At 48.7% G+C, this 23,626-nt stretch overlaps 1 protein-coding gene across 1 annotated transcript in view; it reads left to right on the top strand.

Moving 5' to 3' along the window:
* The window catches only part of PRDX3 (peroxiredoxin 3), an 89,807-nt gene that overhangs the window by 33,912 nt on the left and 32,269 nt on the right, over positions 1-23,626 (top strand). Inside the window, exons 4-5 of the mRNA XM_069611929.1 lie at positions 13,609-13,744; positions 15,013-15,116. Coding sequence (XP_069468030.1) covers positions 13,609-13,744; positions 15,013-15,116 — 240 coding nt within the window. The remainder of the gene's footprint in view (positions 1-13,608; positions 13,745-15,012; positions 15,117-23,626) is intronic.

The following is a 23,626-nucleotide window of genomic DNA, read 5'->3' as shown; positions in this document are numbered from 1 at the left end:
ATGGTAAGGGAGTCCATTCTCTAGATCTACGTTGTGTTTCTTTGCAACGGTCAAAGGAGTACCCCTTGAATCTAGGATTTGTTGTGTAGCCTCAGATGCTTTCAAGGAAAAGCAAGCATCTCCCTGACCGTAGGGGGGAAGGAAGTGACGAGTGCACCGGTTTTGGTCCTGCGTGGGTTCCTTGTAATAATGTCCCTTCAAAAAAGTCGCTGTTTTTTGTGGAGACATTATTACATTGAACCTGCAGGGGGACATCCCCCGCAACCCGTTCCGATACATATGTCACCATATATAATGTCGCCAATGGCTTTTCCCGCTGACATTATGCATGGGGACATTATTGCCTTATACCCCTGCGTGACCAAAACCAGGTCCCGGGAAACTGATCCATCAACCTCCCGTCGCAAGGAAGATGAGAAGGACACTTCAAGTTACTTTTTATTTGGAATGTATACATTTGTGAGTGGAATTTGAGCCTTTTAAAATGTTTTTTTTTTTAATTCTGAGGAAGACAAATAACCTTTTCCTTCTGCACCCCGAGAGGGTTTAGGTTGTGTAACTGCCTCAACCAAATTTGCACTGGGTGTTTCTATGAAAGATACCTTGGGTCGCAATAATTGAACCGACCAAAATTGCTCCTTGCATTTAGGAGATGCAACCATCATTTTAAGTTTATTTTTCTTCGAACAGAAACAGACTTTTATCTAAAGCAGCAGTCCTAGTAGTGCAGAAGGATCTGACCACTGCCAAAAAAGAGAGTGGATGCATAAAGTCCTGCTGCAAAACCTGTGCCGCTGGGAAGTGCCTGGTAGAGGAAGACAAAGGATGGTGTTCATTTCTCGCTGGGAAGTGCCTGCCACAGTCCTGGCCTGGTAGAGGAAGACAAAGGCTGGTGTCCATTTCTCGCTGGGAAGTGCCTGCCACAGTCCTGGCCTGGTAGAGGAAGCCAAAGGCTGGTGTCCATTTCTCTCTGGGAAGCGGCTGCCACAGTCATGGCCTGGTAGAGGAAGCCAAAGGCTGGTGTCCATTTCTCTCTGGGAAGCGGCTGCCACAGTCCCGGCCTGGTAGAGGAAGCCAAAGGCTGGTGTCCATTTCTCTCTGGGAAGGGCCTGCCACAGTCATGGCCTGGTAGAGGAAGCCAAAGGCTGGTGCCAGAAGCCAAAGGCTGGTGTCCATTTCTCCCTGGGAAAGGCCTGCCACAGTCCCGGCCTGGTGGAGGAAGCCAAAGGCTGGATTCATTTCTCGCTGGGAAGTGCCTGTCACAGTCCTGGCCTGGTAGAGGAAGCCAAAGGCTGGATTCATTTCTCGCTGGGAAGTGCCTGTCACAGTCCTGGCCTGGTAGAGGAAGCCAAAGGCTGGATTCATTTCTCGCTGGGAAGTGCCTGCCACAGTCCTGGCCTGGTAGAGGAAGCCAAAGGCTGGTGTCCGTTTCTCCCTGGGAAGGGCCTGCCACAGTCATGGCCTGGTAGAGGAAGCCAAAGGCTGGTGTCCATTTCTCCCTGGGAAGGGCCTGCGACAGTCATGGCCTGGTAGAGGAAGCCAAAGGCTGGTGTCCATTTCTCCCTGGGAAGGGCATGCCACAGTCATGGCCTGGTAGAGGAAGCCAAAGGTTGGTGTTCATTTCTCCCTGGGAAGTGCCTGCCACAGTCCCGGCCTGGTAGAGGAAGCCAAAGGCTGGTGTCCATTTCTCGCTGGGAAGCGGCTGCCACAGTCCCGGCCTGGTGGAGGAAGCCAAAGGCTGGTGTCATTTCTCGCTGGGGAGGGCCTGCCACGAGTGATGGCCTGGTAGAGGAAGCCGGGGTGCGGCTGGTACAGACTTCACAGACCATCCAGAAGATGTAGCCCCTGCGCTCTGGTGGGAAGCCTCCACGGCACTGTGGTGGGACTTGATGCAGACGTGTAGACTGGCGCGCTGTAGCCTTGCTCAGTGTTCGCCCATCGGCGCCTCTGCCCTGGGGTGGGGTCCATCTGGCTGGGCGCACACGAGCTGATAAGCGCCCGCGTAGAGCCTCTTCGCCTCTCTGACTTTCCCCCGGGCTTATCTGCAGGATAAAGCAGCCGTTGGCCTCCCGAAGGACGCCCACGCCCTGTTGCCGCCACACCTTGGCTTGTACACAAGCAATGCCAGAAAATGCTGAGCCCCTGCGTTTTTTTTTCTCCATCCGTTACCGAGACTTTTTTAGATATTACTTTTCATTTATGTTTCACCTCTTTGTGCACGGGTTTTAATTCGGGGGAAAAGGGGGCGAAGCACAAAACTCGCAATTGCTGGGAACTATTTAACCCCTGTTATAGCCCAGAAGAGGGTGGCTACTTTTACACAACGTGCTACCAGGAGCTACACTTGCCAGGCTAACTGGAGCCTCACAAATACAGCTGTGTGACTGTGTGTTTAGAAATGTGCGTAAAGTCGCATTTGGCCGCATCTGGCAGTTTCCAGGCGAACGGTTTGTTTATAATGGCTTGAACGTTCCATAGCGTGCGTTTGATGTGAACGTTTTGTACTAGAACTCCCATGAGGTCTCTCGCTATTTATTTATTGAGCATATACAACAAAACGGTGTTTCCAGGCGCCACAAGGCCAGTGGGGAGGGAGCAAGGGGGTAAATAACAATGGCAAACCGGAAGTATACAATGTGGTCCTACTAGGCCTTGTGGCATTTGGACGTGCAAGAGCAGTGAAGAGAAGTGCAGGAGATTGGGTGGGAGGGCAGGGGCTTATGGGCAAGTGCTGGTGGGAGCCCGGTAGGGAAGGGCCACAGGGAGCCAAGGGAGAAGGCCACTGGCTAAGTGCTAGGGCAGAGGAATCCCAAGGGTGGGATGCCCAGCCGCCAGGCAGGGGACCCACAAGGGCCATGCTGAGGGGTTGGAAGTTGCTGGTATACAGTGGGAAGAGGGCCTGGTAGCCGGTGAGATGGATGAGGGACCAGGCTGCCAGTCTCAGTGGCAATGGGGTGATCAGCCGGGAAGGGAAAGAGGTCGAGAAAAGCAGAGTTTTGAGAAGTTTCATGAACTTGAGGCGGTCCGGATCAAGTCTGTGAGGGGCAGGGAGGCTGTTCCAAAGGGAGGCACCAGCCGAAGAGAGACCTGCGCCCCCATTGCTTGGAGAAGCGTTTAACATGCAGAGAGTTGGAGTTGGATGAGCGGAGGGCTCTAACAGGGCAGTATTTAGGGAGGGAAAGTTGGAGATAGTGTGGTCCCAGGCCCCAGAAAGCCTTGTGGATGATGGAGAGGCAGTGCTCCAGGTAACATTTGGAAGTGGGAGTAATTTACTTGCTGCTTTTTAAAGTTGGGAGTAAAATGATTTTTAGGGTGTAAAAATGTAAATCCAATTCCCAATGCGAGTATTTTACATGTGAATAAAAACAGTTTTAACTGGAAAACCGAAATATTTTTGTATTATTTCCTTTAACCAAATTATTCCTACAGAGCCAGGGGACCACTCCAGTGGTGATAGTGCGCGATACACATACCCTTTAACATTAACACATTTTGAACAGGCAGTAATACAACCAGTTTCCTCCTGTGCTACTACCATCCAAACAAAGCCATTGAGCTGTGTGAGTGGAGGCAGGGACACAAGGTTTTAAAATGTTTTCCTATTTTTTTTTTTAATTAGTATTTTTACACCCTATTCTTATTTTTTGGGAGTATTTGCCTATTTTTAGGGAGTAAAAGTGACCAGTACACCCCTTATCTATAGGGATGTGCAGAGGGTCTTGAATTTGATCCTTGTGGCCACGGGGAGTCAGTGGAGAGATCTTGGGGCTGGAGAGATATGGTGCCTGGGCTTGAGGTCAGGATAGGTATTGCAGGAGGGGTGCTGTGACGCGCCGATCAAGATGGCCGCCTAGCCCCGGACCTCCGAGACTAGCAACCTCCTGATTTAAAAAATCCTGCATTAGACTTAGTTGCCGTGAACTTCAGGCACCGGATAGATCGTTTGAATCCCCCCCCCCCTGCACACTTTGAAGCGACCGGGGGAGAAATCTGCCCACTCGTTGTGAAGATCGCGACTGCGTGGGGGTGGGGTCCCGCCCGACGGCAGTACGAGACAGCGCCTAATTCAGGCCGCTGCTGTGAGGAAAACCTGTGCCCCAGCCTTTGGCAATAGCGCGACTCTGCCGAAACCTGTGGCGGATCCAGCCCAGCCCGAGAGCCAAAAACGGGTGGGGGCACCTACAACCCCCCCTAATCCAGCTTTCACGCCTGCCCGAAGCAGATACGAGCCGGCACAACCCGGAACTCTTTCCCGGACTGTGCTGATACCGGTCCCACTCCACCCACATCCGGAGCCTCCTACGGACCCGACCCGCTCTCTTGCCTGAACGTCGGGAGCACTGGGGGGACGCCGCCCGAGGCTGGATGGGATCCCCCTCCGGACGCTTCCTGGCACACCAGCGTTTCTCCATCCAGCAGCTCCCTCTTGGGGATATACCCTGCAGGATCCTTGTCACGGGCGGGGCCGTGCCTCAGTGCTTACATGCCTGAGGGCGGGGCTGCTTCTCTCACTTAAAACCACCCCCCCTGTTGAGCCCGGGAGAGAGGACCACGTCCTGGCCCCCGGGTAGAAGCGGGCCCACATCCCTGCACACCCAGCGCCAGTGAGGACACCAGGATCAACAGAAGGCACGGAGTAAGGTACGTGCACGGCGGCGGGCAGGCGCAGCCCCATAGCTGCCCGCGACTGTCCAGAACCCACCCCTCACCAGCAAAACACGGGACTGGGTCTCCCCTCACCTCCCTCCACAGGATAAACATTTAGTCAGAAATTAACCCACCTACAATGCAGCCGCCATTATACCCAGCCACTACTGGTCAAAAGACACTGGGGAAGGGAACCACGTGGCCGGCAAGACACTCCATAGACTGTTAGCCTTGAACACTTATAACTTCAGGAATAGTGAGCCACGTCAAAAACCCTGCGGAACACACTGCATCCAATAAAAACCCACCAACAACAAACCTGCACGTCTACACTCTGCAAAAATGGCTGGAGGTGCCGAAAACAAAGACAAAAAAAGGGGTCCAATGGATGCGTTTCCCAACTCCTCAAACCAACAACATGACACTGACAACGCAGAATCCCTCAAAACATCAGTGCCAGATCCCCCTGCAAAAGAAATGGCTCCATACATGGCTGCCATGGAAAGAGGGTTTGAGGCAATCGACACCAAACTGGTTGACATAGGGGAAAATATTGCCTCCATCCGAGCCGATATTAAAGTCAACTCCAGGGTCACAGAGGCAGAGAATAGTCTCAGGGCTTGAAGATACGACCACAACAGAAGGCAAAACCGTGGAAAAAATCCAGAAAGAAGATTTAGAATCCCACTCAAGGCGCAATAACATCATGGTGGTCTGGGTGGCAGAACGCAAACCTAATATCCACATGGAACAATTTCTTGAAGATATGCTACACTCGCTATTGCTACGGAGGCACAGTTCTTCAAACAGTTCCTGGTGGAGAGAGCGCACAGAGCACTTACCGCGCCTCCCAAGCCAGGAGCACCACCACGCACTATAATAGCAAGGCTGCTCAATTATCGAGACCGAGACCTGGTGTTCCGACTGGCACGTGAACAGGGCCCCCTCTCCTTTGAGTCCAACTGAATCCACATTTATCCGGATTTTTCAACAGGGGTACAGACAGCCCGAAGATCCTTTGACCCAGTGAAGAGAGCATTGAGAGACCGTAAAACCAAATACGCCATGATGTTTCCGGCAAGAATCTGCATCCAACACGCGGACAAGACACAATTCTTTGATTCACCTGATGATGCAATGGCATACATAGAGAACCACATCCGGAGATACCCACAGGGACCTGATGAACAAACTCCTACCCACCGGACCTGACAAAAAAACTAAACTAACTACCTTGAACATCAAATAAGGCAGCACCGTGCTTATCCAAACAAACACCTATTATAGTCCCGGAGAGGAGGCTGGGCCACAATGCCCCCGCACTCCCTCAAGTTCTACCGCAAAGTAGCCAATGGTTTATTGGGAGACACCGCCCGATTGGAGGGGATGGTGAGGGCGGGGGTACGAACAGGTCCGTTGCCTGGTTAAAACAACAAGATGCAGTAGTCCTTTTTAAACCGCACCACCGACAAGTTGGTTTGGTTACAAGCAGTTGGGGGTGGGGGGAAACCTGCCTTTTTCGCAGGAGGAAGAAGACCATCGAAGCACAGCAACGTCAACACACACATTACAGAAGGAAACTGAATTGTGTCTCAACAAATGACAAAAAGCACTAGACTTCTATCCTGCAATGTAAGAGGACTCCTTAATCCAATTAAGACCAGGAAAGTAATAGCATATGCCAACAGGCACAAAATAGACATCCTACTATTACAAGAAACGCACACGATGTCACAAAATACTAAATCACTGGGTCGCTCTTGGGGTCCGCAGGTATACACGACAGATTACTCGCCTAAATCACGAGGGGTCCTTACATTAATTCATCGCAGACTGGGTCTCTGGATTCATAATACCAAAATAGATGTGGAAGGCAGATTTGTCATACTCTGGGGTACACTACAAGGCCAAGAACTGATACTCATAAACACATATGGCCCTAACATAGACACCCTGGAATTCTATCAACAAATTATAAAACTAGTATCCCCAGCAGAAAAAGCAATAATATGGGGAATAGACTTCAATACCATCCTTGATCCTGCCCTCGATAGGACCTCAACGAGCTATCACCAAAGCAGCATTAGCCTTAAAGCAAGCCATGGTCACTGGCTGATGCCTGGAGGGAAATTCATCCTACCACTAGAGACTATACTTTCCATTCATACGTCCATGGGTCAAGCTCCAGGATAAACTACTGGCTTTGTTCCACATGCTGCACGACTGACCTACAAGAATGCACGATACTACCTAGAACTATATCCGACCATTCGCCAGTGATCCTCGACATCCAAATTGGGACACCCAATCCTGAACATCGCTTATGGAGAATGCCACCAGATCTCCTTAGAGATGCCTCAATACACAAGCTCTCCGCATAGAAATGCAGGATTTCTTCGATCGTAACAAAGACTCAGTAGAATCAAATCACATGGCATGGGAAGCCTTCAAGGTTTGGCTTGTAGGTAATCTGATCTCCCAAGTGCATGGCAGCCTGAAAGACATACGGGCCCAGCTGGCTGCAACCGAAATCCAAACCAAAGAAGCAGAAACAGTATACATCAGAACACCAACCCCAGCAACATTATCAGCTCTGAACGAAGCTCTGAACAAGTTAAAACACTAGCAGAACAAGAGGTATGGTGTACGTGCCAACCAATCAGAGCCAGGAAGTACGGCGAAGGTTAATAAATCTGGAAAAATGCTATGAAACCTTATTAAGACTGAACAGGGACACGGACAAATTACCAGTATAATGGATGACCAAGGCTCAACCCATGTGGATCACTCAGAAATCAAAGAGGTGTTCCAACTTTTCTATAGCAGGCTGTACTCAAATGCGAACCAAGCACCACCAGAAGAATTGCAAGGTTATCTCGACTCCGTCCCTCTTCCCAAGCTCACCCCGGAAGAAAGTGGTAACATGGATCTGCCCCTAACCCTCGAGGAAATAAAACAAGCAATTAAAGATCTCAAGGCGGGCAAGGCACCAGGGTCAGATGGCCTACCAACTGATCTATACAAAATCTATATAGACTAACTTGCTCCACGACTGCTAGAGGTGTGATAAGAAGCTCTGGAAATCGGTACACTCCCGCCATCAATGAGGGAAGCCATCATAACGGTGCTGCTGAAACCACACAAGCCAGATCATTCCTCATACAGACCATTATCCCACCTCTACATGACCACCTTAGATGCCTCTTCGCTATCACATCCCAATTGGATCAGCGAGTACAGGCGGTGGCAGTCTCATTAGACGCAGAAAAAGCATTCGACTCCGTCTCCTGGAAATTCATGTACGGAATTATAGGGAAAATGGGGTTCGGACCGGGATTCCTAAGAACTCCAAGACTACTGTACCACAACCCCATGGCTAGAGTATGCACCAGCAATACCCTTTCACCTGTAATCACTCTAGGTGGAGGCACCAGACAGGGTTGTCCACTTTCCCCTCTAATATTCGCACTAACGATAGAAGGAATGACTGCATGCCTACGATTCAACCACACCTGGTGACGGATCCGCACACTGGGAAAACCTCAATTTATATCGCTCTATGCAGATGATACGATGCTATACATCAGGAACCCAGAAATCCATTTACCACCTGTGCTACGAGACATTGCCAAATTCACCAGATGTTCTGGTTACAAAATCAACAGGACCAAATCCAAAGTAATCCCTCTTACTGAGGCCACAAGCCAATCTGCAGCCATGGAAGATCTACGGTGATCCCCCCCCCCCACTTCAGCAAGATATCTGGGCATAATAATGGCACTAGACAAAAAAACACTGTTTGCCAATAATTATGCCCCATACATTGCACAAATAGAATGCAAACTCAACGCCTGGACCAGCCTACCACTGTCGCTCTATGGTCGAATATCCCTGCTGAAAATGCTCATAGTTCCGAAACTGCTGTACCTATTCAACGGCATACCGATCTGGCCGGGCATGAAATTCTTCGACGCTCTGCAAAAATTTGCCACTAGATTTGTATGGGGAGGCCGACAGCCCAGACTGAGCTGGACCAAACTCTGCGAGAACTACGACACAGGTGGCTTGGCTGCTTCGGACTTTCAGCTGTATTATCACTCAGCGCAAGCACACTTCGCCAAATACTGGGCCGATAATACAGAACAACACGCCCATATACATGCAGAGCAGTTTGCAGCTTCTCCATCGAACCGTAAGAGTATGATGTTCGCCAAGGTACCCAGAGAAAATTCACTGGCCGACCCAATGGAAACATCAGCAAGAGCATGGGCACAGATCCAGAAAAGAGTAAAATGCGAAATACCATATTGGCCGCACCTCCCCTTATGGCAATACCTAGGATTGGAACCCACAATGGATCGCACCATACAGATACTTTGGGACCCCAACAAACAGGCAAAAGTCGGAGACCTCTTCCCAGAAGGAAGGTTCCTCACGCTGGGGGAAATCCAAAACAGAACAGGGAAAAGCCTAACCACAACATTGCACCATCAACGGCTGAAGGCCGCGTGCAAGAGAAAATGGCCATCCTTCCCCAATGCGCTCCCCACACATAACATTCCTAACCGAAATTCTCACTGAAGAAGGCTTTACGGGTAATGTGTCCACCCTATACAGAACTCTGCAATCAAATACACCATCCAAGAACAATATGAAAACCAAATGGGAAAAAGACCTGAACATCCAGATAGAGGAACAGCAATGGACCAACTACTGTAAATACACCACAGCCATATCCCTATGTGCTAACATTAGATTTATACAATTCAAAATCCTGAACCAACTCCATATTACACCTAAACAAATAGCCCATTTCGACCCTGAGGAGCCGCAACCGTGCCTCCAAATGCGGGACACTCAATGCAACAGCCATCCATATGTACTGGGAATGCCCACCAATCGGACAATACTGGAAAGAGGTCACCAACAAAATGAACCTCATACTAAACACCAATATCCCAGCCACACCACCGAAATATCTCCTTGGAGATATCGAAAAGGTTTCCACCAATACCCGAAGACTATTCGCAATAGGAGGTGCAGTGGCCAAACGAAATATACTTAAGAAATGGAAATCTAAAGATCCCCACCCCACACCAAAGCTGGATAAGAGACTTAATCAATACACAGGAATCTGAAGAGCCATACGTCCGGGGGATAAATTCGACCTCGAGACCCAAAGACCTATGGGCCCCACTCGGGTCATACCTGCTTGCCGAGGAAGAAGAGACGAGGAGAGCCACAGCATCCCCCGAATGACCTTCTATCCTAAGTGCTCCCCCTTCCTTCCTCCCTCTCTCTCTGCCCCCCTCCCACCCCCCCACCACAAGTGTATATATTATAATAAGTTCCATAAGACAATATGCTATATACAAAAGCTGTTATATATAATGGAAACAAATCTTCTGTTCACATGCAAAGATGTCAGTAATTAAGTTTTTTTAAAAAAAGGATAGGTATTACAGTCCTGTTCTGGATTAGCTGAAGGGGGGGGGGCGTGTAGGGAGGAGAGTGGGTGATTGAGAGGGTGTTGCAGTAGTCCAGCCTGGAGAGGACCAGAGCTCCGGAGACATTGAGCTTCGGGGAAAAGGTGAGGAAAGGGAAAATACTTCTAAGGAGGTGAAGCTGGAAGTGGGCCTTCTTGGCGAAGTCCAAGATGTGAGGGTGAAGGAGAGTGGAGTTGAAGATGACCCCCAAGGTTTTTGGCCTCACAGGATGGGGAGGGTAGAGCCCAAGGAGGGCGGGCAGAGGGTAGGGGGGGGAAACTGGGCACAAGAGTCCCAATAAGGATTTCAGTCTTACTGGTATTAAGACGGAGATCGTTAGCCATTCGCCGTGCTTCAATGGCGGTCCGACAATCGAGGAGGAGGCGGAGGTAGTAGAGGGAAGTTTGAAGGAAAGTTGTGTGTCATCAGCATAACAATGGAAATGAGGAGAGAAGTAGATCGGATGAGCCAGAGGGTCAAGATAGATATTGAAAAGCAATGGGATAGAGCCCTTTGGGACGCCGCAGGTAGAGCGTGAAGTGGCAGAGGAGAAGGGGCACAGTTGCAACTGGAAAGGGAAGTTAGTGGGGAAAGAGGTCAGAGGGTATCGCAAAGCCGTTTTGAGGATAGAATGGTTGACGCTGTCAAATTCAGAGGAAAGATCGGGGAGAGTGAGAACAGCAAGAGAGTTGGAGTCGAGATTTGCTAGCATGTCTTCACGGGTCTTAGGAGAGCAGTTTCTGTGCCTTTGGATGCCTGGAATCCAGATTGATGGTCATGGAGTCAACCAACAAGTTCAGTATGAAGGATCATTTGGTGGAGAACCAACTTCTCTAAGTGTTTACCCAGGAAAGGGTTGGGGCGATAGTTAGCTGGGCAGGAGGGGTCAGCAGACAGCTTTTTTTAGGAGAGGGTGCACAAGGGAGTTCTTGAGGGAAAGAGCCAGTGGCGGAGGAGTAGTTAGACGTCGGCAAGAGTGGGGGCGAGAGGAGATGTCCTTAATCATTTGAGGAGGGCAGGGGGGCACCTGTTTGGATGAGACCTTCATTGACCGCACCACTTTAGAGACCTCCAAGTGCTATGGGCAGGAGAGAAGAGAGTGGGATGGTGGTGGGAGGTGTGCTAAGAGAACAGGACTGGCAGTGGGGGTGGTGGAGAGTGAGGACCGAATGTCCTGACCTGAGTTTTGGATGTGAAATGGGAGGCCAAGGCGGAGCACAGAGGCTGGGAAGAAAGGAGAGGGGTGGAAACTGTAGTTGGATTGGTGAGTTCTTGCAGATTTTGAAGAGTTCAGCTGTGTTGTTAGTGGCTAGAAAGATGCAGGCTTGGATGTGGGACCTCTTCTTGGAGCGGATAGAAAAACAATATTGGCTTTGGAGCAGGCGATGGGCCAGTTTGTCACAGGATAAACCTGACATCTGCCACATCGTTCAGCAACTCTGCACCTACGTTTCAGAGAAGCTAGATCGGAGTCATACGAGCCATTGCACTTGGAGGCAGGCTTTAAGCGGATTCCCATGACGGGGGCAAGGATGTCGAGGGTGTTCGAGATGGAGAGGTGAAGGTTAACAAGGACAGAGTCGGAGGGAGAGTCAGAAGCAGGGGTCGGAGGGGGGATGAAAGTGGAGGCAAAAGAGGCAACTGACACTCTCTTCATCAGTTGAATGACGGCGAAGGAGGCTGCCAGTGCGAGAAGCGGCTCAGACAAAGGACTGAGGGCCCGCAAGTGGGAGAAGGGAGTGGTCAGACCAGGAGAGGGGGGTGGTGACTGGATTAGAGATGGGGATGTCTCCAGAGATGAAGGTATTGCGAGTGTCAGGCAGAGTGGTTTGGACTGGAAGTAAGAATAGTAAGAGAGAGAGTCCGAAACGTCACGGAACCATGAAGTGGCTGATTAAGAAGAGTCAAGGTGGATATTGAGGTTACAGAGGAGGAGTTTAGAAGTAGAGCTCAAGAGGAAGGAGGTGAGGCCCACGCATTCAGAGAGTGATAGGGCCAGGGTCCCAATAGATGGCAGCGAGGCTGAGCGAGTAGGAGATAACCCAAGCCTACAGATGAGGCATTCTAAAGAGGTGTAGGATTGAGCAGGTTATGATAGAAGCAGGGATACACTCAGGGAAATTCGAGGCGGCTCCACCTCCGGGCCGGTTGGGCCTGGGTTTGGAGATGAGTTTGTAGACCTTAGGAAGGAGTGTCGCGATCAGTGACAGAACTGGCATTGAAACACATCTTGGTAAGGGTGAGGACGTCGAGGTCAAAGTCTTCTAGAATGATACAGATGTTGGAGGAGTGTTTGACAGCAGAACAAACGTTCAAAATAGCTAAGTGAAACTGATTACCACCTTTGAAAGTTTTCCGGGGGGGGGGGGTGGTACAGGGGCGTGGTAGTCCTGTTGTCGTTGGTGGAGAGGTAAGAGAGTAGGATGGGGAGTAGCAGTAGAAGGGAGGAAGTTAATGAGGGGGCATGCACCGGTCAAGAAGCATAGGTTGTGAAACCTTGGGCCATGATGGTGCCGTTGTGATAGACATTAATGATGCACCTAGAGGATGAGAAGCATACCAAGAGTACTTCCCATCTAGTGCCACCATTAATAGGTGAAGAGGAGAAAGGGGAGAGAGTAGAGACCATGTGGGGAGTCGATAGGTCCGGGGTGGGGGGGAGGGAGACAGAAAAGAGGATGTCAGTAATGGTCTGCTTGGAAGAGGCATCGACTATGGTGTCGGCAATAGGTAGGCCTGGTTTTGAGGCCAGGAGAGCCTATTTATGCGTTTTGTCTTCCAGACTTCGTGAGAGATGGGCTAGGTTATAGAGTAGCAGTTAGTGTGGATGGGGGAGATCGAGAGGGCCATGTGAGTGGCGGGGGGAGAGAGAGAGAGAGAGAGAGACGGACAGGGGGGGCTGCACAGTGCACAAATAAACTCACCAGGCGGCCTAGGAGCCAAGCGGCCAGAAGGAGGAGGTGCTTTGACAGGATATGCACAAAGTAGCAGAGATTTTAAGTACTAGACTGTTGAGCACTGGGCGTTTCAATAAATCTTGAGCATATTTGCTTGCAAAATCCTTAGCACCACTTCCATTCTGAAAAGGCTGTGCGCACTGCTCCCTCATCCTCCTCTTGCAGCTGGAGAGGAGTGCCCAGGGCACCTGCCCCTGGCTCCTGGTCCTGTCAAGGTGAGAAAGTGGAAGTTGGCAATCAGAGGATAGGAAGGATTGTCCCTGCCCACCCCCTTCCTCAATCACATTAGAGTGGCTTTGGCTATGCTGGGCAAGGATGATGGGAATTGCAGTCCAAACCTTTGGAGAGGCTAATATTGCAGACCTCTTGAAATATCTGAGCACAATTGTAGCTTCTTTTACCCAAGAGGCAGCACCTGGTGGTTCAGGGCCTCTATATTATGTATTGTCATGAAATATTTATTTATTTATTTTTTGCACCAGATTTTGACTTCTGTCTCTGCTCATTTGTCTTTCCAGCACATTTGTGTGTCCCACAGAACTTGTGGCCTTCAGTGACAAAGCTAACGAATTCCACGACGTGAACTGTGAAGTGGTGGCAGTGTCTGTGGACTCGCACTTCAGCCACCTGGCCTGGATTAATACTGCAAGGAAGGTAGGACTGGCACAGCCATACTGCTGTTTGACTGCGATAAACTCTGCTGTGCTGCAAGCTGTGTGGGCCGTCCATGTCGTTTGGAAGAGCCGCCTGAATCCTACTCCACATCCCCTCCAGTGGTAGGATGGGCCCTAGGCCTTGCAGTCTTTTATTCCCCCTCCCCCCCTCTGGTGGTAGGAAGGGCCCTGACATAGACCATCGCTGTGACTATCGATTGTATGGTTTAGGTGTGTGTGTTGGTGTGTGTGTGTCAACATTTCAGCAGGCATAAAGTCACTCTCCACCTCAATTCTACACATACACACACCGCAATGTTCCTTACTGCAGTACATAAGGGAACCCACTACTGTTGGTTACTTGGGGTAAAACAAGACACTCTAATTGTAACCAACATTTTTTTTTAAACTTAAACATTTCCGCTGCATTAAATGCCAAAACAATTTTCAGGACTCTTTGCTAGTGACCAATCTTGTTAAATTCTTTTGGTTTTTTTCTGGGTATCTTTTTCATTTTGCATCAATTTTTAGTGTGATATAGTTTGTTTCAATTTTCTTTTATAAGTCATTCTGATGTAGCCTGCTTCTTGAACATCAGAGCTATGTTAACAATTAGACTTTTGTGTACATTCTATCGGGCCCCTGGCAAGGGTGCCTTGATTGTGTGCCACCAGTGTTTTGAGCAGGGAAGGGGGGAGAATGACGGGGTTCAATTTTGCGGCATGTTCATTTGCAGAACTACAGTGAGCCTCTGCCAGGATCTAGTCAACTGGGAGCCATCTGGGAAACCTGAACGGACGTGGAAACTGCAAGTGTTTCCAGCAAAGGCTGCACGTAACACCCATTGGCATGGGCTTAGACTGATAGTCCACGTACTGGTTGAAGCCCCTGTATTTTCACTACCGTAGCATTATTCCGACCCTTTATCCATCTCCAGAAATGTGCGGCAAGCGGGCCTTTCGTTGAATCTATTTGGGGCACGAATGGTCTTCCATCCTTCAGGATTTAATAGGCTTGAGTTATAACTTGGGTTGGGTTTAAGGCTGTGTCCAGGGAGGGGTGTGGTTGGTGTGTGGTTCCAACACTAGACTAGGACCTTTGCTTGGTGTGGAATCACTTGCATGAGTCGAGTAAGAACTGATTGCCTGGAGCGGGAGCCACTCCTTGGTCGTGGTAGGTCCAAGTCTAAGTCTTCTGTGGATACTGTACAGCGGTACTGCTTGGAATGTGAGTGTTTTACACCCTGCCTTCTCTTCTGGATGCTTCTAGAATGGCGGCTTGGGCAAGATGCACATCTCTCTCCTGTCCGATCTCACCAAGCAGATCTCCAGGGATTACGGGGTGCTGCTGGAGGGGCCGGGGATCGCCCTGAGGTAAGGAGTGTCTCGGGTTAGTCGTGTTCAGGCTCTGTTAGACCCGTTTGTCCTTAGGCTGGCTTCTTATGGGTCTTGATAAAAGTCTGGGAAGTGCTCTGGGGAGTTGCCCCTGAATAACCTGCCAATTTGTTGGAATTTCTCGTTTTGTCGCAGGCCTTGTGCTCAAGCAAGGCAGATTAATCGAAAGCAAGTGGAAGAGAGACTGTATGGGCGGTAAATGCCTCCAGTTGAAAGGGTGGGGGTCTTCTCTGGAACCCGCTGAGTATTGGTGGTGTACGACTCTGCCAAATGTGTTACATTGAAGCACTTCTAGCTGCTTCTCAGCATCTTAAATCCAACAATGTGCATCAGTGGGCCTTAGGTTCTTGTTTTTTACGATTTTAACATTGTGGTTCGTTTATATATTGCATGTCTTTTTTTTTATATTTGTATCTTGTTTTAAATTATTTTGTAGTCCCTTGAAACTAGTATTTTGTTTGTGGTGAATAAATACTTTTACTACAGATATCCCTCTGCCTGCAAAATGCCCCTTTCCCCAATGTTCACTCCCTTCTCTCCCTTTATTTTCACCCTATGCTTAATGTCTGTTCTTTCTCCCCACTGGTATATGAACATGTATTGGCCACCCACCCCCTGGTTTAGGGCTCCTCTCTGAGCCATGCCTTGGTGGGTGTGCTGTATGGGGGTGTTGCATGACTAGTGCGGGGCAGAGGCTGACTTATAGATGGGATGGGGTGGGAGACGTTGAAGCTTTGGCATGCTCCCCCACCCCCTGTTTTTTCAACTTGGGCTCTTCCATAAAGTGTCATTGATTTAGAACTGTGTGCGCTGTGTTAGCTGCAGAATAATACTTGTCTTTAGCCCACACTGATGGGTCTAGAGGGGAACTTGCCCATTATACCACCAGGGAAGTTGAAACCCAACCCTTAGTTAGGCATGTGTGTTTAGTTTTTTTCTCCCCCAGCATGTCCTCAGTACTTTTCTCTTTCCTCTAAGCATTTGAGAGGATTATGGGTGCTACAGGCAAATAGCAGCTCATGAAATCACACCGCATGTAAAGTCTGGCACTTGACAATCATGCGGTCCAGGCTGGAGGTTTATCGTTCATTTGAACCTTTTGGCTATTGAGGGATGTAGTCGGAGGTAGTATGGTCAAGTTGGCTATTGGCCCTTGTTTGTGCCTCCTGATCAAAGTTTGCAAGCTGATGATCCCATCTAGTCCAGGGATTTGAAACTTGCGGCTCGCCAAATGGTTTGGACTAAGACTCTCATGACCTCTCCCCACTGACTGGGCTAGCTAGGGCCGATGGGAGTTGTAGTCCAAAACATCTGGAGAGCCAAAGGTTGCACACCCTCTGTCGTAGTCCCATGTCTGTACAATCCAGACAATTTCCTTTCATCTCTGCTTCAAAATCCAATTGCATATTGAGATCTCTGTAGAGTCTTTGAGGTACCCTACGGAAAGCTTTTAGGCAGTGCCGCATTACCTCATTTGAGCAGTATGGTGTAGAAGGGCCCCTGTTTAAATCCCTTTTTTAGAACAAAAGCCAAGTTCTAAGAAGTATTCGAGAATTTGACCAGTTAATTGTTTAACTCCCCTTTGGTCCGGTTCTGGTCACCGAGGTCTGACCACAAGTGGGGGGCTCACGATTCTGCCTTTGTAACGGGGTGCCCCTCTGATGCTCTTCTCCTGGTCCGGCCCTGCTAGCAAAGGAAATGTAGGGGTCCTCCGAGCATGTTTTCCTTGACCCGTGCAACTCTGGACAGGGAAGGCACACACATGCGCCAGAGGAGGCCTTCTGCAGGATTCTGACTCTGTGCGCTGCGAACCCCTCTGCTCTACTCCCCAGCGGGGTTGAAGTTCATTGGTGTGTAAGCGAGCAATTCAGTAAGTTCTTACTGGGACCAAAGTAAAAGGAGGTTTGTGACCAGATTTGCTGAGGAAATCAAAGCATCACGCCCACTGCTTAACTGATCTGGTCTTTCCGCCAGAGAAATTGCTCCAGGAATACCACGCCCGAGACATGTAGAGATCTGCCTTTGCGTCATTGGGTCTGAAGCTCAAGAGTGAGGTATTCGGCGTGCCTTAGTACCTGGACATGGATGCCTCATTATAATAATGTGGCCACTGTCCAGGTTAGGTCCCAAGACAATTGATCATAATAGCCTAGAGCACGGTCCTCTGTACCTGGTCCTGTCATGTGTTCTGTACGTCTTGTTCTCTTTCGTGCGCTTCGAGGTCTATGGGCGAGTAGCGCTTTATAAAAACTATAAATAAATGAATAAAAGAGCTATAGGCTAAAACGCCATACAGCATTGGTGGGGCAGGAGGGGAGGGAGCGTAGTTTCCAGCAGTAATCCGATAGGACTGCTGGACATGGGCTGGCGTAAACTCTGTCCTGGCTGCAGCATCCGCCATCAGAAGTATTATTTAGCAGGTAATCCTTATTGGTGTCTAGTTGAACTGCACATTTCAAGTCCCCTTGCCCCTTTGGCTTGTTTTTCGCATTGAAATGTGCTGCAGTTGGAAAGAAATGCGCACGCTAGCAACTGCGCACAGACCGTTGCCCCATCTTCCGCTCCATTTGTGGCCATTGTTCACTCTTCTAGCAAGTGCATTCGTGTGGAAGAGGCAGAAGAGCGGCAGGGCTGCAGGGCGCGCGGGGAGGCGGCACGTGGCTGATTACGGGCTCAGCTTGAATGGCACTTTGTTATAAGGTTGTACCCAAAGTCCTTTTTTAAGAGGCACGAGCCCAAAGCAAGAGGTCATAGCCCTTCTGTTGAACTCCTTTTCCAGTAGCAAAATGCCAAGTTCCAAGCATTTATTTATTTATTTATTGTATTTGTTGGTAGCGCCCAAACCCAGATGTATCGCAGCGCTACAGGCACATAGGACTCGATGGAAACAGTATGGTAATTACATTACATCCTAGAACGTGAGTCATACAGAATAGGGTGGTTGCGTTACATCATAGATGGTGAGTCAAGTTCAGAGTAGGTAGGGGCCGTCCAGAAATCTACAAATATTTGTAAGCTGCTGATCAGGCATGAAAAAAAATTTGCTCTCCCCACTCATTACTCCTTATGCCCACAGCACAACATTTCTTGCTCTCCAAAAGTAAATTATTACTAGCCAACGGTGAGTGGCGAGTGCACATTTTTCCGGCCTGAATTTTGTTTTTATATAAAAATGCCAACACAGAAGACTGGGTACCAGAGTGCTTTACAAGTTGCAGAAGGAAAAACAGTTCCTTTGGACATTGCAAGGCCTACCTGTGGTGGCGCAGAGGAATGAGTAGAGGGCCGAAGAAGTGATTGGACCAGCACAGCCTGGAAATGGGAAACACTGTGTGCCAAGAGCCGATATTAACGCAGGAAGCAGTTGCCTTGGTGTATGGCCGATCTGGGGAAGAGCTACCGCTGATCAGGAGGGAACCAAATGTATCCTTGCTCTGGTTTTATTATAATCTGCAGAGCAACTCCTTGAAAATCAGCTTGTGCTTTCCGGAAACATTGCTGTCTGCACATGGCGGACTCTGGGACTTAATGTTCACAGATCTTTCTTTTCTTACAGTTAATCTGACTTCCTGGCAAGCTTAAAAAAACTAAAATAACCAACTCTGTTCCCTATTCTAAAACCCACAGGTTCAAGGAAAACGTACTACTGTCAGGATGTCTCTAGCCCAGATCCTAAACTAGGCTACTACCTTCCTAGAAAAAAGGAACATGCTTGTGTTTACCAACTAAAAGGAGGATTGCCTGCTTCTGATCGAGGTTTACCCCCACTCTGGTTCCCCGGGATAGAATGTTTCTTCAGGTGCCCGTATAATAGTTAAGTGTTCGAAACGTAGTATTTCCAAAGAAAGTCTTACTTGGGATATTCCAGTCTCTTTCTGGCCACCATTTTCTCTTGTTCACCCCACTCGGGGGTGTTTATTTGCACTCTAGTGCATCGGACCGTTTTCATCCACTCAGTATTTCTTTTTTTTCTTTTTCTTTTTTCATCCTTCTTTTCTTTTAAAAAGGGGAAACATATGAAAGGCATGTTAGTAGAGGCAGCAGTTTTAGCCCGAGCTGGAGAGACCGGTGGGCGTAGTCTGAGTAGTGGCAGCAGTTGTAGCCCGAGCTGGAGAGTTTGGTCGAGTAGTCTGGGTAGTGGCAGCAATTGTAGCCTGAGCTGGAGAGTTTGGGTGAGTAGTCTGGGTAGTGGCAGCAGTTTTAGCCTGAGCTGGAGAGTTTGGGGTAGTAGTTGGAATAGTGGCAGCAGTTGGAGGAAGAGAAGCAGTTTGGAGTGCAGAGGCACAGAAAGCAAGTGGTGGCTGAAAAGTAATGGCAAGTTGAGAGCAGCAGAATGTGGGGACCGCGTAGACATTACAACCGCCGGTGTGACACTGCACCAGGAGAGATCCGGAGACAGCTCAGGCTGCAAAACAGCTGCTGAGAGCTAGAACCTTCGGCGCAACCAAGCGCAAAGAAAGAACCAGCAAAATATTCAACAGCAGAGAGCTGTTGAAAACTGGAGCCGCCAATGCAACAAAGTATGGGGAGAGAGTCGAAGAAATCTCTAATGGCAAGCAGCTGCTGCAAATTTTGACTGCCGGAGCGACAAACATAAGGAGAACAGCATGGGATGCAGAAGGAAGACTGTTCAGTCGCCATTATTCAAAGCGGACATGCTGCAACGAAGCAGGGGGAATCCACCTAGGCGCTGACTGCAGCTGGAGACGTCGCTAGAAAAAGGAAAGCTCCTGGAACCTGGGAGCCTCAGAGATGGTGGACTCCCCACATAGGAGATGCCTAAACTAGGGATTGCAGGTAATCTGTTGGGAACCTGGGATCTGGGCTTGTAGAAACATGGGGCGAAGAGCCAAGGAGGGGGGGGGGTGTAGCATACTGCATCGACATCGAGAAAACAACCGATCAGCCTACCTAGGGCCACTGAACTCAAAAAGATTCAAAAGACTGAAAGCTGGCGGCTCTAGTTTCCCTGTTCTCGCAACTGACTACTGGAATCCCCTCCCGCCCGAACTTAGGACGGACCCCCGACTATGGTCCTTCAGAAAAAAACAGAAAACCTGGCTCTTTAACCAGGACACCAGGAACTAGCGTAGCCTCCGGTAACTATATCCAAGCAATATCTACTGAGCCTTCCCCCTACCAGGCCCATTGCAAATCGCCACACTTTGTCAGTCTTAAAAACAAAATCCCTAACCGTTGTCTTGCCCCCCTGGGCAAGCTCGCTCCGGTCTCAGACAATCTTTGACAACCTCCTAGGGGGTTATGGATCACTATACCCCTCCCCCCCCCCTTGCTGCATTCGTATCTCAGGCCCTTTGTGCACTGTGTTACTCGTATCTTACTACTGGTAACAGAATAAGAAATAAAATTAAGACACAAAACAAAGAATCGATTCAATTTATAACAATGGGATACATTCATTTATGATCACACAGCTAAGCATAATGCATAACAATGCAGGCAGTTCTAATGCTATGTCTAATTTGCACCTTTTATGCTTCTGGTGCAAAGCTACCATACACTGACTATAAGCCTTTCAGGTTTCTAATACAAACCTGTGCTGCCTAATGCAGTCTAACTGCATCCATCTCCTCCATGGGAAAATCTACCCCAATCCACACCATCTTCACACTCTCACTCTAGTGTGTGTGTGTGTGTGTGTGTGTGTGTGTTTTCGTGTTTTCGTTAATCAATTAGTCAGCCTAGGCCAAAACCATACTTCCCATTCTGCATGTGTTTCCAGCTCTGTCTTTGCCAGGTCAGTCAGTGGCAGGCCTCTCAAGATCTACCAACTGCCAAGCTCTCTCTCTGCCAGATCGATCTCATCAAGGCCTCTCAGTCTGCTTCTCTCTCATTGCATCTCGTACACCATCTTGCACCATCTCCAACCAACAGTCAGCAACTCCTCCCGAACTCCCCCTCTGCAACTCTCTGGCTCTCTCGATCTCTAGTGCAGTCCTACTCCAGCCAATCCTAGCCTCCTCGGTTATAGTCTTTTCCTGGCGCACACATCCCTATGGTTACTCACATTCTATACTAAGAATGTCTCTCCCTCAGCGTTTAGCAAAATGCCTGCCAGTCTGCGTTTGCGTGTTCCTGTCTCGTGCGTGTGCTGTCAGCGTGACATTTGAACATCATATCTTTCTTTCATGGCCATTCTGTGTGTGGTGAAAAACACCATCTATTTCCCCATTCATACCCCATTCTCTCCACTGTAGGCTCTGTTGGCATCACGAAATGCTTTTAAGGCCCTGTCTCTCTCATGCAAAAGGCACCTTCTCCATCTATCGCTCATGCCCCCACCCTCGTGTTGCAGTCTCTGCGAAGCACAGAGCTCGAGCTGATTAGCCTAGGCCGTCTCTACTTGGACAAGGTTCATGTTATCTATGTCTCTCTGCCAATGTTTACGAATACTTTCTATCACAGTGTACCATAAAATTTCTTCGCGCTGAGCCCAGTGTAAAACAACTCTCCATCAGCAAATGGCTCAGGCCTCGTGTTTAATGCTTCCTAGCGTTTACGCAAATCCAAGCACTATAATGCAAACTCATTCTAAGTGACTCAACATACAAACATACATACATGACGGTCTCTTCGTGTCTCTACAAAGCATAACAATGTGTACTAAATGGCTTTTTATGGCATTTCAAATATGCCTGTGTGTAGTGCAAGCAATGCATTTCTCTCAGCCTAAGCGCTATTTCTAATGCAAACATAAATGCATAGCAAATCATTCTGTCATGCTGCAAATATAACGTGTCTCTAAAACACTACCATGGCACTTCAAATACGTGCAAGTGTCATTCTATTGCAAATGGCAAAAGTGGCAGTCTAATAATGTGGATAGTGTCTACTTCAGCAATGTACTAATCGGAACTAAACAGAATGCAATAATGGAATAATAACTGGATTCCTAAAGGGGATAATACTAAACAATGGTTCTCTACAAGAGGGTACAAATGGGTCTTATCATTCTTCTAATGATAACAATTCAGGCTCCTCATTTTCACCAATTCCACAACTTAACTACACCTACCCCTTTTCTCGCACCAGCAAGCTTGCCTGTGCAACCATACCCTACTACCACCCTGTGTACCCTAGAGGAATGCCACTGTTTGCCAGTCTAACATCTAAATGGGCCTGCCACACAGGCCTGCACTACTTTCAACCATGCCTTACGTTACCTAGCACCTGATGCCCATAGTCAATACTACAAGGTACATCTCTGTAACTCACCCACCTCATGGCATACCTCTCTATGCACAAGTTATCAAGCAGTGTATATATGTAACCGTATCCTTAAGTCTATGCATAAGTGACCAAGCAATGAATAAGTAACTGTTTTCTTAAGGCAATCAATGTATATGTAACCGTAATCTTAAATCAAGCGCCCAGATGCCGGAGGGATAGGCGCGCTTTACAAATGTAATAAACCTTTTCACAATGTGCACTTAGTACAACTGGTGGTTGGGCAGGAGAGTATAACCAACCTGCCAGGAATCTAAAGGAAAGACCAAAGCACAGCTTAAAGGACACCTGCCTATGCATAGCACCCCAGTTCCTCGTCCCAGTGTTTTTGATTAAACAAAAGGCAAGTTTGGACTAGTTAGTAAGAGAAGTGTCTATACCTGTGGGAAACTGAACTAAAATATAAAGTATAGCCCGTAGAGAAATCCACTTGCTTGACATACCTACTAGGTGATTATTCAGTACCATTCAAAGGTTCGGAAAGACCACAGGATGTGGATGGTCCCCTTTGGCATTCCTGTACCAACCACCAGGGAAAGGAAGTCACTCCCCCTAACAGTAAGCAGTTCATGAAAACCTGACTGAGCTGGTGAAACTGTTTATTATTCTGGCAACATTTTGCATTTTACTTTCTACATTGGAACTTGGCGCAACAGTATTCTAGACGGCTGCAGAGAAACTGCCTAGAGATTTTTCCCTGGTTGAATGTTGTTACAGTTTGGAATTTGAGGGTCAGTTTTGGCTTTTGACACAGGACAGTGAACATTAGTTTGGACATTCTGGCAAGGACTGTCTCATTAGTTTGTTTTGTTGAGGCGGGGAACACCCTCATCAAGTTGGGGCTAGTGAGGCATTTTTCCAACCCCTTTTATTATTTAAATGTATTGTGGAACAAGAAAAACTGTCCGTCTCCTTGCTCCGACCGCTGACAGGAGCGAACGGACATATGGCACAACCAGTCTAACTCTGCGAGCCCGAGAAGGCCTCCAACGTTGGGGAATGATATCAATGCTGAGTCCTCGCATATGTCCATAATTCTCACCCCCTGCCATTGCGTGGCCGGTCTTTCGTGGAGATTCGTGTGGATACTGTAAGAAAAGAAGGCCCTTGAGCTAATCCTTGGCAGAGTGATCTGCACATCGGACCCCGTTAGTGTGCGTATTCGATGCTACTGCGACAGGGTAGGGCCAACAATGGGATGGGCTTTGATTTTCTCTTGGGGTATGTGCAGGTGGGATAGC

Source organism: Ambystoma mexicanum, chromosome 8 (assembly GCF_040938575.1).
Source record: "Ambystoma mexicanum isolate Mex_15411 chromosome 8, UKY_AmexF1_1, whole genome shotgun sequence".
Lineage (NCBI taxonomy): Eukaryota > Metazoa > Chordata > Amphibia > Caudata > Ambystomatidae > Ambystoma > Ambystoma mexicanum.
The sequence above is the reverse complement of the archived record's forward strand: the minus strand, read 5'-3'. Positions and strand labels throughout refer to the sequence as shown.